This window comes from Eublepharis macularius, chromosome 5, assembly GCF_028583425.1.
Source record: "Eublepharis macularius isolate TG4126 chromosome 5, MPM_Emac_v1.0, whole genome shotgun sequence".
Lineage (NCBI taxonomy): Eukaryota > Metazoa > Chordata > Lepidosauria > Squamata > Eublepharidae > Eublepharis > Eublepharis macularius.
The window spans coordinates 3,704,356-3,720,858 of record NC_072794.1 but is presented as its reverse complement, the minus strand read 5'-3'; the positions used below and the strand labels follow the sequence as shown (position 1 = coordinate 3,720,858).

At 49.5% G+C, this 16,503-nt stretch overlaps 1 protein-coding gene across 3 annotated transcripts; it reads right to left on the bottom strand.

Annotated features, from left to right (window-relative positions):
* Positions 1 to 129: 129 nt before the first annotated feature.
* On the bottom strand, positions 130 to 13,541 carry RAB3A (RAB3A, member RAS oncogene family). Of its 3 annotated transcripts, XM_054979655.1 has the most exons (6): positions 13,460 to 13,505; positions 6,001 to 6,094; positions 4,642 to 4,869; positions 4,308 to 4,426; positions 2,928 to 3,052; positions 130 to 2,133 (listed from the first exon to the last, which is right to left on the bottom strand). In XM_054979655.1, exons 3-6 carry the CDS (start codon positions 4,867 to 4,869, stop codon positions 1,943 to 1,945), a joined length of 663 nt encoding a protein of 220 aa, XP_054835630.1. In that variant the 5' UTR covers positions 6,001 to 6,094; positions 13,460 to 13,505; the 3' UTR covers positions 130 to 1,942. The 3 variants fall into 3 exon arrangements, with proteins under 3 accessions (XP_054835630.1, XP_054835631.1, XP_054835632.1); XM_054979656.1 differs by lacking the exon at positions 6,001 to 6,094 and having other exon boundaries at positions 13,460 to 13,541; XM_054979657.1 differs by lacking the exons at positions 6,001 to 6,094; positions 13,460 to 13,505 and adding an exon at positions 8,061 to 8,140.
* Positions 13,542 to 16,503: the final 2,962 nt, after the last annotated feature.

Genomic DNA, 16,503 nt, shown 5'->3' with positions numbered 1-16,503 from the left:
ATTTTATCTCAGGGGGAAGAAACACACCCCACCACTATATACTAGCCTGTAATAAAGTCAGGTTTGGAGCGAGGGACTTCTTAACTTCCTCTTGCCCCAACTTTTTGCAAGGATTTTAATGCCAAACTCTTGTAATCAGCTGTTTTATTTCTCCACAATATCGCCTTAGTACAGTGATTTTTTTTTGTCATATTGTTTTTTAGGAAATTGATTTTGACACTTCTGACAGTTTCTTAAATACAGTACAGCTGTTTTTTTTAATTCCATAGAAGTAAACTTGCCCCCAAACGGGGTGTGTATGCAGGGAAGGATACAATTTGTGTTGGAGTATCTGTTAAAACAAAACAAACAAAACCCTGTAGGAATAAAATATTGGGGGGGGGGCACAATAGGGCAAGGAGTCTGTAACAGTGGGGTTGGTCATCAAGAGGATTCAGCCACTGAATGCACACTTCTAGGCAAGAAAAATGTATGCAGGCATGGGGAGGGGGCAGGACAGGGGGGCTAGGGACAAGCAGCAGCCCCCTCCTCCAGGAACAGCACAAATGGTTGGGGGTGGGGTCATTGTCAAAAAAGAAGTGGGCCCTTGTCCATCTGCGCCGCTGTGGCCAATAGTGCCCCCCCAACAGTTTCCCTGTTAAATATATTTCCTATATTATATATTTTATGACAACTCACAAGCAACTTAAAAACCAGCAGTCTTTTTAAAAAATCATAAATAAACACCACCAGCACAGCACGGCCACAGCACAGCAATGAGGACTTCCACACATACACACACCAAAAAAATACACACACACACACAGAATCTTATTTACAGGGAATATAGAGAGATTGTTTCCTCCCCCCCTTCTGTAAACACAGGAAGACAGGCCAAGAAGGGGCAAGAGCAGAGCTAGCCTCCATTGGGGAGAACATAATTGGCCTGGAAAGCAAAGAACAAGGCATAGGTCTGTTCCCTGCCAGGTTCAGTAAGCCAGGGTGAAAGAGCAGGCTGTGTAGTTGCCAACTGGGCAGCCAGCAACATTTCCCCTCAAAAAGTAAGAGGGGAAACCCTTGATTGAAACAAGACCACCAGGCGGTGTGGAGAATGCTGAAATTTAACCTTATCCCACGGACACTTTGAAGGACATTCAGCCGCACAAGCTGTCAGCTGCAGGCTGGAGTGGTAGAGCCTGACCAAGCCGGGCTAACAGTCTGCATGGCAGAACCCTCAACGAGCAGAGCTAACAACTGCCAGGGTCCCCCTGGGGAGTCACTGCAACACCAGATGGAGCCCACAGCTGACTACTGGCAGAGGGGTGCAAGGGGGAGGGAGGCTGCACGCACAGAGAAGGCAGCAAGAGGAAGGGCCAGAGCTACTGGCCAGAGCTGGAAGATAACCTTGCTTGCCCAAATGTGCCTCGCTTCGGAAACCTGGCTTGTCTCCCGCTTGAGAAGCCTCAGCTATGGATATCTTCCCCTTTAGATGGGGGAGGGGGGGGAGGGGACACCATTCCCAAGAAAATCCTCTTCCTGTGCTAGACATAAACAACAGTATGATAATCAGAGGTCAAGTCACCCTTTGCCAATACCAACCCATGGGGGGCAGTACAAAGAAAAACTGCAGGGAAGAAGAGTCAACTGGTAAGTGTGGGGAGGTTTTTTTTTTTAAAAAAAACCCTATAAATAAACTAAATCAGTCTAACAGTTAAAAGATCTTCCTCTCCGTAACGAGATTGCTCTGCTGGGCCCACAAGAGAAAGGAAGGGGGCATCCCCACACACAAGTCATTTCCCTCCCCCTCAATACAAGGACAGAGCCACAAGACCCAAACAACAGGTCAGCCTCACTCTGGCTTGATAAAAGGATAAGCACTGGGGCGACTACATGGGGGGGGGGGGAGTTCAAGTGCCATGGGCTCTGGGCGGGGGAGGGGCTGGGGGTACCACACCAAAGTCTCTTAACAGGCACAATCCTGGTGTGGGGGGGCCGGTTGGTCAGTCAGCTGGGGACCTGGCTTGGCCCCGGTCACTGCTGGGTCAGCCGCATCTAAGGACTCGGACATCTTTTCACAAATGATGTCCACCAGCCGCTCAAAGGTCTGCTTCACGTTGATGTTGTCCTTAGCGCTGGCCTCAAAGAACTCAAATCCTGGCACAGGAAGGAAGGGGAGACAGAGACAGGAAGAAGAGGGGAAAGTGTGAAACTCGAGGCTTGGGGCAAGGGACCCAGCCCAGCAGACAGTGGTGGGTGGTTCCAAGGGGCAACTCACAAGAACTGACTTGGGGGATCACAGCCAGGGGGAGACCAGCACCTTGCTTCGCTGCAGCCTAGCTGCCCACCCTACCCCACCCCTTCCCGTTTGTCTTTCCAGCAACCAACATTCAGACGTGTGCTGCCTATGAACATGGAGGTTTAATCTGATTGGCCTATGAATAAACCATCAGTCATGATAAACTTCACCTCGTCGCCTTAATTTTTTTCCTCATCCCCTTATAAAGCTATCTAAGTTAAGGGGCATCAGCCCATGGCAGTGAGTTCCACTTCTGTTTTCCCCTAGACTTGCTGCTCACCCACTTTGCAGGGGACCCTGAAGTATGGCTGAGGAAGAAAAGTTCTCTATGCATAACCTGATACGCCTCTCTAGTGCTGGGATGTCTTTTTACTCAACCATCGCAGGGATTTTGCTTGTTAGCTCTGCAGGTCCTTTTCTGTAGCTGAGCTGCTCTCTAGGGGACCATTTGCTTTAAAAGTCATTTTTAATAATTCTTTGTCAACAAAAAAAGGGAATTCTGTGACTTGTACAATGATACAAATTGGCTTCACTTGCATCATTTGTTCTCATCTTGCACCTTATAGGGAGAAGCAAGTTGCTGCAGAGGCAAGGCACCCCCCCCTGCCCCCCAGCTAGGGAAATCCCCTTCCCAGACTCTCTCCCCACTCACCCAGATGTTCAGCGAGCTGGCGACCTCTCTCCGAAGACACCACCCTTTCGTCTTCCATGTCGCACTTGTTGCCCACCAGCAGCACCTGGGCATTGTCCCATGAGTAGGTCTTGATCTGGGTTGACCTAACGGGAGACATTGTGGGGAGATGTGGGAGACTCTGCCAGTCAGCGCAAGCACACATGCCAGCTGCGCTCAGCACCGCCAGCCCCTGGTGGGCATCTCATTACAGGCATTGTCAGTCCAGGAAAAGTGCCTGAGTTCCACAATGAGGCCAACTTTCCTGGACCGACTGCATCGGGTGGACCTGGCCAGGAAAGAGGGGTGAACCCCCATCCATTCATCCAGGCTATCTTCCAAAGGGAGATAAAAGGGGGGGGGGTGCCTGCAAGAAGCGGGCAAAACAATCCACACGTGCAACAAAAAAAACCCTGATTTAACAGAGAGGACCAAAGACCTTAGAGGAGTCTCCCCATCAAATTGATTTGCAGCATGCAGAGTTTTATTTATTGCCCATTCAAATACCCAAGTACGTTTTATTAAATTCACAGTAGCCCAGAAGAAGGTTTCCAGGCTCCCAGGAAGGTCAGTCAACCAGTCCAACAGCACCAGCTGTGACCCTCTTAGGAGTCTGGGGTCAGCTATTCCATGGCTGTCGCTGTGGAGGGGGCAGCCACCCATTCTCAAGGCTTATTCTAGAACCAACGGCTGCAGAAGAGTGGAGGATGCAGCCCCCTTGCTAAAGCCATGCAATGCCTGCCTGGGGGGTCTTCCTCCCCCGCCCCCATACACAGATGCCATGCTGGGTGCCAGCATGTAAAAGTGGAATGGCTATACCCAGGGCTTTTTTTCTGGGAAAAGAGGTGATGGAACTCAGTGGGTTGCCCTTAAAGAAAATAGTCACATGGCTGGTGGCCCCGCCCCCTGATCTCCAGACAGAGGGGAGTTGAGATTGCCCGCCATGCGGGCAATCTCAACTCCCCTCTGTCTGGAGATCAGGGGGCCGGGCCACCAGCCATGTGACCATTTTCAAGAAGTTCCGGAACTCCGTTCCCCCGCGTTCCCCCTGAAAAAACTCCTGGCTATACCCTTCTCTCATTGACCACTTGCCCTGACTGCCCCTCAGTGGAAACCCTTGTTTTAAAAAACAGCTAGCGCTTGTGAACTAGTGAGATTCAATTGTTTGTTTTGTCAGTTCAGTATCACATCTGAGGATGAGACATTAAAAGTTTTGGGGGGCTTTTTCCTTTCGAAGCACCTGACCAGCCCAACAAACAGCATGAACACACTGGCTATTTCTAAGCTCACGTGCCTGTTTCTCCTTTGCACCCCAGGGCAACTTCTGCCCCCCCACCCCAAAGAACACCCAATGGAACTGACCAATCCTGGACAGCATTGAATGATTCTTCATTGGTGATGTCATACATCAGGATGAAGCCCATAGCGCCCCGGTAGTAGGCAGTGGTGATGGTCCGGTATCGTTCCTGACCTGCCGTGTCCTGGAAAAGGAGAGAGATTTGTCTTCATTTATTTATAAAGCCTGCTTTTTAGCCCAGGGCACTGTCTGTCAAATCCATAATTTAACAAATGGTCCAGGCTGGCTCAGATTTTTGTTCTGATGGTCAGACTAAAAACAAAGATCCTCCTGCCTCTCTCTCTCTCTGTCTCCCCAATCCTTACAAAGCCGCCCTCCGAGGTAGGATGCCCATCTCACCCAGATCTGCAGTTTAATGCGCTTGTCGTTGCGGTAGATCGTCTTTACTTTGAAGTCAATGCCGACAGTGCTGACAAAGGCCGGGGTGAAGGAGTCGTCGGCATACCGAAAGAGGAAGGATGTCTTGCCCACACTGCTGTTGCCAATGATGAGGATTTTGAACATATAGTCAAAGTTCTGGTCTGAGGATTCTTTCTGACCATAGCGAGCGTCTGTCGCAGAAGCCATCTAGGAATGGGAGAGGCAGACAGTCATTAGCTGGTGGGACTGTAACTGGAAAATATCTGGACGTTTTGAAGCCATGACGGGGGGGGGGGGGGTTCCTTGCACCACCAACTCCAGGAAAAACAGAAATTCTAGGGGGAAATGAAATATATGCAATACTTATTTTCCTATCAAACCTAAACTTATTTTACTGATTTAACAACATAAAATGCATCATTTAGAACCTATTCGGCAGATAACATTTTGCTATTTGGCATATTTACAGAATTTAGAAGTATAAATAACTGTTTTCTATAAGAAAAATTGCAGGTATATATAATACTTAAGAAAGACAAACTTCTGGACTCTACACTACCTTAGCACACAGGACATAACGTAGGAACTACTACCCTGTGGGATCATACCTACAGTAACAGTCGTAAAGTCCATAGTCACTCCCAATCCCTCTACTGATGCAACGCTTTGGGACTGCTTCCTTATCTTACAACTCTATCTCAGTTAAAAAAGCCCCCTTGAATAATTCAGTTTTGCATAGTTTGTGGGAAACCAGGATAGTAGGAGCTCTCCTAACCTCTTTGGAGAGGCTATTCCATAAAGTGGGGGCCACCAGAGGGAGTGCATATGTGAAGGCAGCTGTAGATTTTGCCCAAGGGCAAGGTGGCACCTGCAGACAGTCCTGTTCAGATGAGCAAAGCTGCTGTGGGGGAATATAGGGAGAGGGATGGTCTCATAGATATGACGGACCAAGGCCATGGCTTTGTAGGTGACAGCCAATACCTTGAGCCCAGTAACTGATAGTTAGCCAATGGAGTGACTGCAGAATGGGGAGAGGGGGGAGTAATATTCATGCTCCTCCTAGCTCCGGATTATAGCAAAGTTGCAGCGTTCTGCACCAACTGAAGTCTCTGAGTTAACTTAGAGGGGAGACCTATGTACAGTGTATTACAGTAGTCCAGTCTTGATGTTACCATGACATGGATCCAGGTGGCCAGATCGGCCATGGTCCATGTCATTGTTGCAGCTGCCTTAACTCCTATGTTCTTGAGTCTGTAAGGTCTGATTAACTCCATCCAAAGTGGGGAGTATGATGTCCTTCAAAACCTGCCTTTCCAACCAGCATCACTTCTGTCTTACCTGGGTTCAGCTTCAATTTGTTCACTTTCAGGCAATTTGACCACAGCCATCAGGCAGCGACCCAAGCTCTCTACTGCATCCTGCAGTGTTTTGGCTGTTGAGATATAGAGCTGGGTATCATTTGCTTATTGATGGCATCCGTACCTACAAATGACTTCTCCAAAAGACTTTAAGAGGTTGAATAACACAGGGAGTAAGACTGCAACATGTGGAACTGCAACATACGCAACTCTGGAGACAGCTGGTCTCCAATAGCAACCCTTTCAGACCGTTTGATGAGAAACAATTTGAACCAATCTAGGGCACTTCCCTTGATGCCCACTTCTGACTCCAAATGCCTCAACAGGATGGCATGGTCTACTGTGTTGAAGGCTGCAGATAGTTCCAGGAGGAGCAACAGTGAAGCATGGCCTTTGTCTACAATCAAGTGGAGGTCATCAACAAAAGCGACTCTGTCCCATAGCCAGGCCTAAAACCAGACAGAAAAGCGTCCAGAGCACCAGAGATGTCCCAGACGGCCTGATCAGCTACCGCTCTCTCAACCATTTTGCTCAGAAAGCGCAGAATAGATTGGCAGCAATTGGTAATGTTATGTGGTCCTTTAACAACCAAAATGGGCAAGGATCCAGGGCCCCGGTAGTTGCCTTCACAAATGCCAGGATCCTATCAGTAACATTTGTTGTAACTGATTCAAAGTGGTCCATACATGTACAAGACAGTGTATTAAGCATTTCTTCCACATTGCCTATATTACAGCTGGCATCGGGATCATGTTCATGTTATCAGCAAAAGAACTTTGCAAAGGCCTCACAGCTAATTGTCAGTTCTTGAGACTGTAAAGATTAAATTTTAGGAGTCAGAACTTGCCCTGGTACCTTGAACAGCTGGGATGGTTGTGAACTAGCAGATGCAACGACCGCAGAGTAATAACATTTCTTTGCTGCTCTCATTTGAGGCTTGTCTCCTTTCTCCACGGTTGGGGACAGAGGGTGGTGCTTGGGGAGAAGTTATCATCACACCATCCATTGGTATGCGGCATCCTGCAAGGGGCAATACCCCCCCCCTTTGCTGTTTAATCTTTATATGCGCCCCCTTGCCCAGCTGGTATGAAGCTTCGGACTGGGTTGTCATCAGTACACTGGTGACACCCAGTTGTATCTGTAGATGGACAGCCAGCCTGGGTCTGCTACAGATGACCTAGCTAGAGTTTTGCAGGCCACGTCTGGATGGGTGAAGCAGAGTCAACAGAAGCTGAATCCCATGAAGATAGAGGGCCTGTACTTGGACAGCGGGCAGCAGGGATCAAGGATCCGGTCCCCGGCTTCTGATGCGGCACAGCTTGTGCCTGCTCCGGCAGTCAGGAGTTTGAGAGTGACATTGGATACCTTGCCAATGGAGGCCCAGGTCACAGCAGTTCCCCAGTCTGCTTTTTTTCATCTTCGGCAGGTCAGGCTGCTGCCCCCACTCCCTTTCAACCCATGATCTGACGACTGTGATCCATGCAACTGTCACCTCCAAGTTGGACTACTGTAACGTGCTCTACGCAGGGCTTCCCCTCGATCTGATCTGGAAATGACAAAGGGTCCAGAACACTGCCACACGCGCTCTTACATATACACCCATATAGGGCGCATATCACTCCCGTCTTGCAGCAGCTACCCTGGCTCCCCATGGACTTCCGGATCAGAATCAAGGTTTTGTTCCTGACCTATAAAGTCTACTGAAATGGTAACCCTCCCTGAGCCTGCTGGTGGAGAGTTTAACAAATGAAATGAAATGATCTGATGCCCATTTAATTGATGGCAGAGGTCTCTGTAGCAACCTCTTGTCACTGATGCTTGTATCGTTTCAGTTTAGTCTCCTTGTGAAGGCCATTATGGGCAGTTCAGATCTGTGTCCTCCCAGCTTGTCAAGTCTTGCAGGGATGCCCCCCCCCCCGCAAATTTTTTGCAGAGGATTGTTAATGCCTCTCTGGTAGAAGGGAAACTCCCGAAAAAGGCATAATTGGACTCCTAATTCAGCAATTTTTTTAGATCAGCAGGTCTTGATTAATTACAGACCTCGAACCTTGCATTTTTGGAATGGTTATCAAACAGGCAATGGCAGAGACATCTGCGCTCGATCCTTTTCAATCTGGCTGCAGACCTGGATTTGGGAGAGAGGTGGCATTAGTGGTGCTGGTAGGCAGGGCTTTTTTTCTGGGAAAAGAGGTGGTGGAACTCAGTGGGTTGCCCTCAGAGAAAATGGTCACATGGCTGGTGGCCCCGCCCCCTGATCTCCAGACAGAGGGGAGTTGAGATTGCCCTGGCGCGGAGGGCAATCTAAACTCCCCTCTGTCTGGAGATCAGGGGGCGGGGCCACCAGCCATGTGACCATTTTCAAGAGGTTCCGGAACGCCGTTCCCCCGTGTTCCCCCTGAAAAAAAGCCCTGCTGGTAGGTAACCTTTCCCTTCTCTATTGCTGTTGTGGGATCTGATCTGTCAGCAGCCTTTGGTATAGTGGACCGTGACATACTGCTAAGATGCCTAAAATGTGGGGTAGGTCTGGGTAAAGCAGGTGGTCCTTGTTCTTCTCGTATCAGACCGATCACAAAAGAGGTTCTGCATTATCTCCCATGTCATTAAAGATCTACGCAAGTCACCAAAATGAGATTTCTGAAATGAGCTCTGCAGTGGGCCGTGTCATTGCTATGCTGATGACACTCTGCTATACATTATTCTGAACTGCGGTTGTCTCTGTCCTGACCTGGTGTCTCTATGTGGTTGTCCAGAGGTTGAGGAAGAACAGACTGAAGGTGAACAGACAGAGCCGATGCAGGCTGGAAGGGCAGCTGCTGGCCAGGGGAGGACAACTTCTCCTGAAAGACTCGAAAGAGCCTGGGAGTCCTTTGGGGTCAGACTACCAGGACAGTGAAAATTCTTTCTTTGAGCTTCAGTTAATTAGGAAGCTGGATCCCTGTTGGCAGACGCCCAGTTTGGCCAAACTGATCTATGATTCAGTAACTTTGAGGCTAGATTACTGTCGAACAATCTACATGAGGCTGGTCTTGAAGACAACTGAAAAACTTCAGTTGAAGCAAAATGCAGTTAATAGGGGCTATCCAACAGGACCGTATCATTCCTATTTTAAAGTCCCTTTACTGGCTTCCTATTCATTTCCAGATCCGATTCAAGGTGCTGATGTTCAGCCTGAAAGCCCTTCCTGGACCAGGACCCATATATCGGAAGGGCTGCCTCTCCCTGGAGCATGCTCTGCAATGGGCCAGGCTCTGGCTTTTTCCGTGACTGCTCCATTCCTGGGGCGGAGGAGCTTCCCCTTTCTCGGCTTTCTGGAAAAGCCATAGAACAGAACTATTCCACAGAGCATCTGAAACAGTCTGCACCTTGGCCACTAGACAGAGGTGCACACGGTGTTTTAAAAGTTGTTGTGGTTAATGTTTTAAATGTATTTTTAAACACTTAATGTTTTTAATTGTTGTTATATGATTTTACCATGTTTAATTTATTTACTTACGTACTGGGACTCAAGGTAGATTACACAAAGTCTACCCAGTAAAAAGGTGAGACATCCAACAGACAATGCAATAGGAAATGTATTTTAGAAATGTGGAATCAAGTAGAAATCTGAAAATAGAACTGAAGTGAAAAATATTTACATGACATGTTAAACAACACAGGAGAATGCCACAGGAGGGTCCTACTTACAGCAACGAATTGTACACAATAGTACAAACCACAGTTCCTAAACCTTTTCCCAAATAGCTTTCAAAAGCATTCTGCACAGTTTTATCTGCCCAGGAAAGCCTTCTTGAATAATTCCGTTCTGCATAATTTGGGGAAAGCCGGGAGAGCGGGACCCTTCCTGACCTCCGCAGGCAGGCCGTTCCGTAAGGTGGGGGCTGCCACAGAGAGTGTGTACGCAGGGGCAGTGGTTGATTTTACCCATGTGCAGGGTGGCACCGGCAGAAGGCCCTGCTCAAATGAGCCATGTTGTGGTGGCGCCTTGGGTCCCGACTCGGTCAGGGGAAAGGCGAATGAATAATGAATAAACACCAAACCACCCTTGCCTCGTCACCTGGAAGTCATTGAGCTCAGCAGAGGTGATCAGATAAGGGGCGGAACATGTTGGCAAGCTGAGCCAGGCCCAGCCCTCAAGGCCTAACCCCTTCATAATTTCCCTCCTTTAACATTAAAGGGCAGTGCGATCCTAACAGGATTAAGGCCCACTGATGAAAATTGGACTTGCTTCTGAGTAGAACTACTTCAGATCGCTCCTTAAGTTCTAGAAAGAAAACATCGCAGATGTGCATCCAGACCTCAGCCATCTCTGGTTTAATCAGTCTAACCTTGTTTTCTCATTTGTCTTTCTGGTTTTAGACTCAAGGCTGGAGCTGTTCAAAGCAGACTGGCTAGGTGGGCTGTATCCAGTGGAACTCCTGGCAGCTGGCAGTGCAACACATTCAGTGTTTCCATGGGAACGGAGGCCACAATCCTGACTAATAAAACTCAGAACGGCAAGTCCTAGCTACACAGTCCAGTTGTCCAGAGCTGGAAGCTGTTTAGGAAACCCACCTCATGGGCATGGAGGGGGTGTGATTTCTGCCAACTAAATCCTGGGGAGGCTGTTGGTCCTACTGGAACCGCGCAATACGGCCATCATTTGGTGCAGCCGAAGCAAGCAGCAGGCCATTTAATTAGTTAAACGGTCCCAGCTGGACACTGGTAGTTTGCATATCATTTTTGTATATAATTTAGAAATAAAATCCTGCAACACTCAATATAGGAGTATGGCCTCAAAGCCTCCAAAATGATCTCATACCAATTTATAAAACGTAAGCCATTTTATTTGGTAACCAAGTAAAAATGGTGTGTGGGTGTGTTTATACACACACACACAGGAAGGACTTCTTAAACAGGTAATAGCGCCGCGCTCTTAGCAAATGGTTCAGAGATGTAGCATAGCACTGGGTACTGCCTGTTGCTGTAAGTATGCTCCTACTGGATAGTTCTACATTTTTTAATACATCATATCCATCTGCTTATGCCTTGTTTCAGCATTTGTTCCAGGCTGTTTCAGATTTCTGCTTGTTTCCAAATTTCTGGTCTCACCCTCTTGTACGGTTTAGACTGTGTAATCCGCCTTGAGTCTCAGTGAGAAAGGTGAACTAGAAATAAAGTTCAAGTATATGCCCTACAGCAGAGCATTCTAAGCAGCCGTGGGTTTTTGAACAAAAAATTGTCAACTCAGTCTTAGTTCAACAGCAGCCTCCGTCAGCTTCAAGCTAAAGAAAAACAGCTTCTGGGAGCGAGGAATCAGGATTTTAGAAATCTGGGCCACAGGGTCAGCACGGGCTGTTGTCGACAATTAAAACTCGTCCCTCTAGAAGGCACACAAAACTCCATTTTTTTCTATGCTAGACTAACATAGCTATCCCCCTGAAACTAATCCACATTTGTTCAGCCATGAATCCAAAGGCCTGCAGGATCTGAATGTGTGTGTGAATCTGTGACATGTTGGCAGGCCATGGCTGTAGCGCTGGTGTCAAGCTTTCTTAGTATTCTCTGCGATAAATAATTCTAAACAAGCTTTGCCTGTAACATGTAAACTCTGTCTTCATAAGGGGGGGACCCCTCAGTGGTGTAAGCAGCACCCAGACCCCTAAATCTTAAAAAACAGCTCTCTTCTGTCCTTTCCAACACAGAGGCACCCACGCATGGCCTATCTTTTCCTTTCTCCCGCCCCTCCGCACAGAAGACATCCACTCTACTGAGAAAGAAAGCTATAGATTTGCACATGCTTCAAAATGGTTTGTGACCTGACATATCTATCTCAGTCTTATCCCCTTTAAAATCCACATTAACAACCAATCAAGTCTCTAGACCTCATTGTGGGGGCCCTCTTGAAAGCATCCACTAAGGGCTTGCAAGAAGCTCCATGAACAGAGCTTCAAAGTCCTGTTACAGACAGCGCCCCCCCTGCATACTCATTCCTGAAATAATATTGGCAGTCTTTCCCCCTCCCCAAACGCCTTCAGAATCTCAGGCTATATAGCACAGACAGTGTTTTTATTCTGTTTATCTCCGTAAGCGGAATTATGTATTTTCCTCATTTATTCTGAGGTCAGAATTTGGATGTGGGGATGGTGAGAGAAGGGCAACTGAGAAAACCTTTTAAATCCACACCTGCAGGAACACGTATTTAGAGCCCCTTCTGGAAACCCAAGGGCACCAAGACACAGCTAGCCACCCTGGGGTGGCTCAATTCTTTCCCAAAAAGGATAGTGATGTAGAGCCCTAAAGCACATACAGCTCCTGATGGAAAGAACATAAAAACCAACCCCAAAGCTCAGATGCCTGCATGGAAGTTACAGTCCTGGTGTGTCTCCAGAGGTAGACTGCCCCTCTGTGCAGAAGCTCATTTCGTTATTGTGGCTAACAAGGTTATATCATCAGCCAAAACATCGCTTGCTGGATCATCTAGTTCAGCACCCGGGTTCAAACAGCACAGCTAGATGCCCTCGGGCATGACGGGCATGCAGGTGGCAGCACCACCAGGGGATATTTTATTGCCTCGGCACATGGAGGCTCCAATCCATCGCAGATCATGGACTCCCCTCCTGTGGATCCGGCTGGTCTCTTTTAAGCGCCCTCCCGGGCGAGATTCCGCCCCGAAGACACCCCAGAGAATCCCGCGAGCAGAGCCCTGCAGGCCGCGGCTTCCTTCGCCTCCTGGCAGGGCCTTGCCGTTCCCACGACCTGGGCGGACCGGTGGACCCCACCATCCCGGGGTCGCCCGGGCACGCCACGAACCGGGGAGGGGAGCGGAGGACGGGCTCCCGAATACCTCCGGGATGCCTCCGGGTCCAGCTCCAACCCAGGCGGGGCTGAGCCAGGCGGGCACCGGCCTCCTCTCCACCCCCGCCCCAAGGCAGGCCGGCCATCACGCGTCCGCAGCTGCGAAGCCGGCGGGCGCAGCGGCGCAGGCGGGTGCTCGGGTGGCCAATGCGGCTGGCCGGCGGAGGAGGGCCGCGGGCGCCAGAGCGGGGCCGGGGAAGCGGGGCCGAGTGAGTGCCGCTCCCCCACCCCCGGCTTGTAATGCTGCGGGCGCGCTGCTCCCCCGCCCCAACCCCATCAGCTCCGCATCCCCGCCGCCTGTTTACCAGCCGCAGCGCGACGGCGGCTTTGCACGGCCGGCCAGGAACGCGCAGCCCCCGGACGCCTTTTCCTTGGCAGGTTTTTTCCGAGAGGGGGCTCGCATCCCCTCCTTTACAAGGCAGCGCAGGTCCCCCCCCCCCCGGCGCAACCGAGCCCCTTCCCCGCGCGTCTTTCGCGTGTGTCAAATGAAGGTTACCCCTCCCCCCCCGCCGCGCACTTTCTCGTCTCCCGGGCGAGCCCCGGCAGGCGACGCGATGCACGGGCCGGGGGGGGGAGGGGGCTGCAGCGGGCCGGCGCGCACTCACCTCGGGGCCGCGCTCCCGGTCTCGCAGCAAATGCAGCCGCAGCGCGCGAGGCAACAGCACCTGCCTGCAGAACCCGGGCTGACGTCACCGGCGCTCCGAAGGGGCGGGGAGAATGCAAATCTGTCGTGACGCCAGAAGACACGTACCGCCTGCTCCCGAAGCCAGGGGGCGGGCTCTCGAAGTTCCGTCTCGCCCCGCCATTGGCCAAGACCGAAGCTTTAGGGGACATTTCAGTCCCGGCCAATCAGCGTTTTGGTTTCAGCCGCGCCTCGTTCTGAAGGCTCTCGGAGCCTGCTGCCGCTTGGAAGCGCGGTCACGTGACAGCGAAGGGGCCCGCGATCCCTCCGCCGGGGCTGGTTCTGAATGGACCGAGGAGAGGAAAGCGACGGCGAGGACTCCCAGCGTTCTCCCGGAGGGCCACGCAGGCAAAGGCCGTCTTCACAGAGGCTCGCGGGAGGGGTGTGTGTTCTCAGTGATAGGGTATTCCGTTCTGTAAAATAGAAGAGTCCAGTAGCACCTTTAAGACTAACCAACGTTATTGTAACATAAGCTTTCGAGAACCACATCTGACGAAGAGACCTGTGGTTCTCGAAAGCTTATGCTACAATAACGTTGCATCTGATGAAGAGAGCTGTGGTTCGAAGAAGCTTATGCTACAATAAAGTTGCATCCAACAGAGACAGCTGTGGCCCTCGAAAGCTTATGCTACAATAAAGTTTTTAAGGTGATACTGGACTCTTTACTATTTTGCTGCTACAGTAGAACAGGGCTAACTCCTCTAGATCTATGACCATTTCTGTAAAGGGGCTAGAGAAGCATTTTCTGCCTCAGGCACTGAAACAGCTGAGGCTGGGTGAGAGCCAGCCTCCTGTCTGGCACAGTGGGCAGCACTTGCTGTGGAGGGCCCAGTGGCGGAGGCCTACCCAGAACGTCTCAGAGCTTTGGGCCTCAGCGGTTGGCTGCCTCTGAATGGGAAAAAAATTCTTTCCATCTACCCTCTAGTCTGCACATAATTTTATACATCTCTATCATGCCAGCTCTTTTCGAAATTAAAAAGTCCCAGACTTTCTCCAGCCTTTCCTGGTAGGACAGCTTTTCCAATGCCCTCGTCATCTTGGCTGCCCCCTTCTGTACTTTTCCCAGCTCCGCAATGGCCTTTTGGAGAGAGGGCAGTCAGAACTGCACGCAGGATTCCAAGTGAGGCCGCACCCTTCATCTCTGCAGGGCTATTACAACATTGGTTCTTTTGTTTCCAACCCCTTTCTTAATAATCCCTAACACAGAGTTTGCCTTTTTCACAGCTGTTGACACTTTCATTGGGCTATTCACTATGACTGCAATGTGTATTTCCCTCAATCTCAGAAAGGTCAGACCCTATGACTGTATACTTTAAGATTGCAACACTTTAAGATTGTATATTTTAAGATTGTAGAGTTACCTACATTGAACTTCATTTATTTTTATTTTATTTATTCCCCACCTTTCTTCCTAATAGGGACCTAAAGCAGCTTACATCATTCTCCATTTTATCCTCACAATAACCCTGCGAGGTAGATCAAGATGGGTAGCCATGTTAACCTGTCTGTAGCAGTGGAAAAGAGTTAGAGTTCATTAGTACCTATAAGACTAACAAAATTTGTGGTAGGGTATGAGCTTTTGTGAGTCATTTGAAGAAGTGAGCTGTGGCTCATGAAAGCTCATACCCTACCACAAATTTTGTTAGTCTTATAGGTGCTACTGGACTCTTGCTCTTTTCCGCTGTGAGGTAGGTTAGGCTTATTTGCCACATTGTTGTCCGCTCACCCAATTTGTGGAGATCCTCCTGGAGCTCTTCACAGTTGGCCTTGCTTTTCATCATCCTGGGCACTTTTAAGTCATCTGCAAACTTGTCTCACTCCTCATTCCAGTTCATTTATGACACCAGATGATGTATTTTCTACATTGGCAGGAAGAATCCAACACCAACATCTTCTGTGGACACAGCTGTTGATTTAAGGCAATTTGGAATATGTTTTCACTGTTAACATAGCAGCAGGTCAGGACAGAATGGTTCTCCAGCATTTTGCACATATTAAAATATTAAGGTAAAAAGAACACTGTTGTTTCAGGACCCTGAAAGGGGAAGTGCATTATGGGTCCATGTTCCCAGAAAGCAACACCATCCCTGAAAGATTGCCCATATGAAGCCACCCGGACACTTTCTTGCAATGATCAGACAGAGAGGCCTGGCTTAGAACCCCACAGAGGATGTTTAGCATCAACCAGGCAGTGCAGGCAAGGGATCAGGGAGGCACTTTGCCAATGTAGCCACCTTAGAAAGGGCTTCAAACCACCAGCAGCGCCAGCTCTGGTCACACTGGCCTTTCTCCTTGTGACTCTGAAATAGGGTTGCTGACTTTAGGGAAGGCGAAATTCTTGCTGAGGGGGAGGGCAGCCACCGTGTAAAAGGTTTCCTGTAGGGCCAATCCAGATCAGCTTGCTTGCACTCATGCTACTCAAAAGGAGTACCTGTGGGCAAGTCGAATTAAATTGGTCCTCCATACAGGCTACTCAAAAGGGGAGAAAAACGCCTTTGAACAACTGAGGTGTGGGGGCTGAACACTCTCAAGACTCCCCAGAGTTATTTGAAAAGGGGTGGGGAGACCAGCTAGTGGGTAGGGGAACTTCACTGCCTGCCAATGTACATTCTCTGGCCACAAAAGCTGCCTTCTCTTCACTCACAGGCATGGCGCTGCAGCTGTCCCACCTGCAACCTTTCTATAGCACAACGAAAATGGCAGTGATTGAAATGCAAGCAGAACTCTAAATACCTGGCAACTGGCCTTAATCTAAAATTCCCGCCAGGCAACGTGTTAAAAGAAGCAAGGGGGAAGGCCTTTGGGAGTTCAATGGGAAGAATAATTTTATTTTACTTCATTTATACTCTGCCATTTCTCCCCAATGGGGAGTGTATATCATTTTTCTCTTGTCCATTTTCTTCTCACAACAATCTTGTGAGGTAGCTTACGCCAAGAGAGTGTGACTGGCCCAAGATCATCCAATGA

Bases quoted from the DNA above. Each gene is read 5' to 3' on its own strand.
- RAB3A (XM_054979656.1), bottom strand. From the start codon at position 4,869: ATGGCTTCTGCGACAGACGCTCGCTATGGTCAGAAAGAATCCTCAGAC. The intron at 4,427-4,641 runs GTGAGATGGGCA...CTCCTTTTCCAG, and splicing joins GCATTAAACTGCAGATCTGG to GACACGGCAGGTCAGGAACG. The intron at 3,053-4,307 runs GTCAGTTCCATT...GTCTCCCGTTAG, and splicing joins TTCAATGCTGTCCAGGATTG to GTCAACCCAGATCAAGACCT.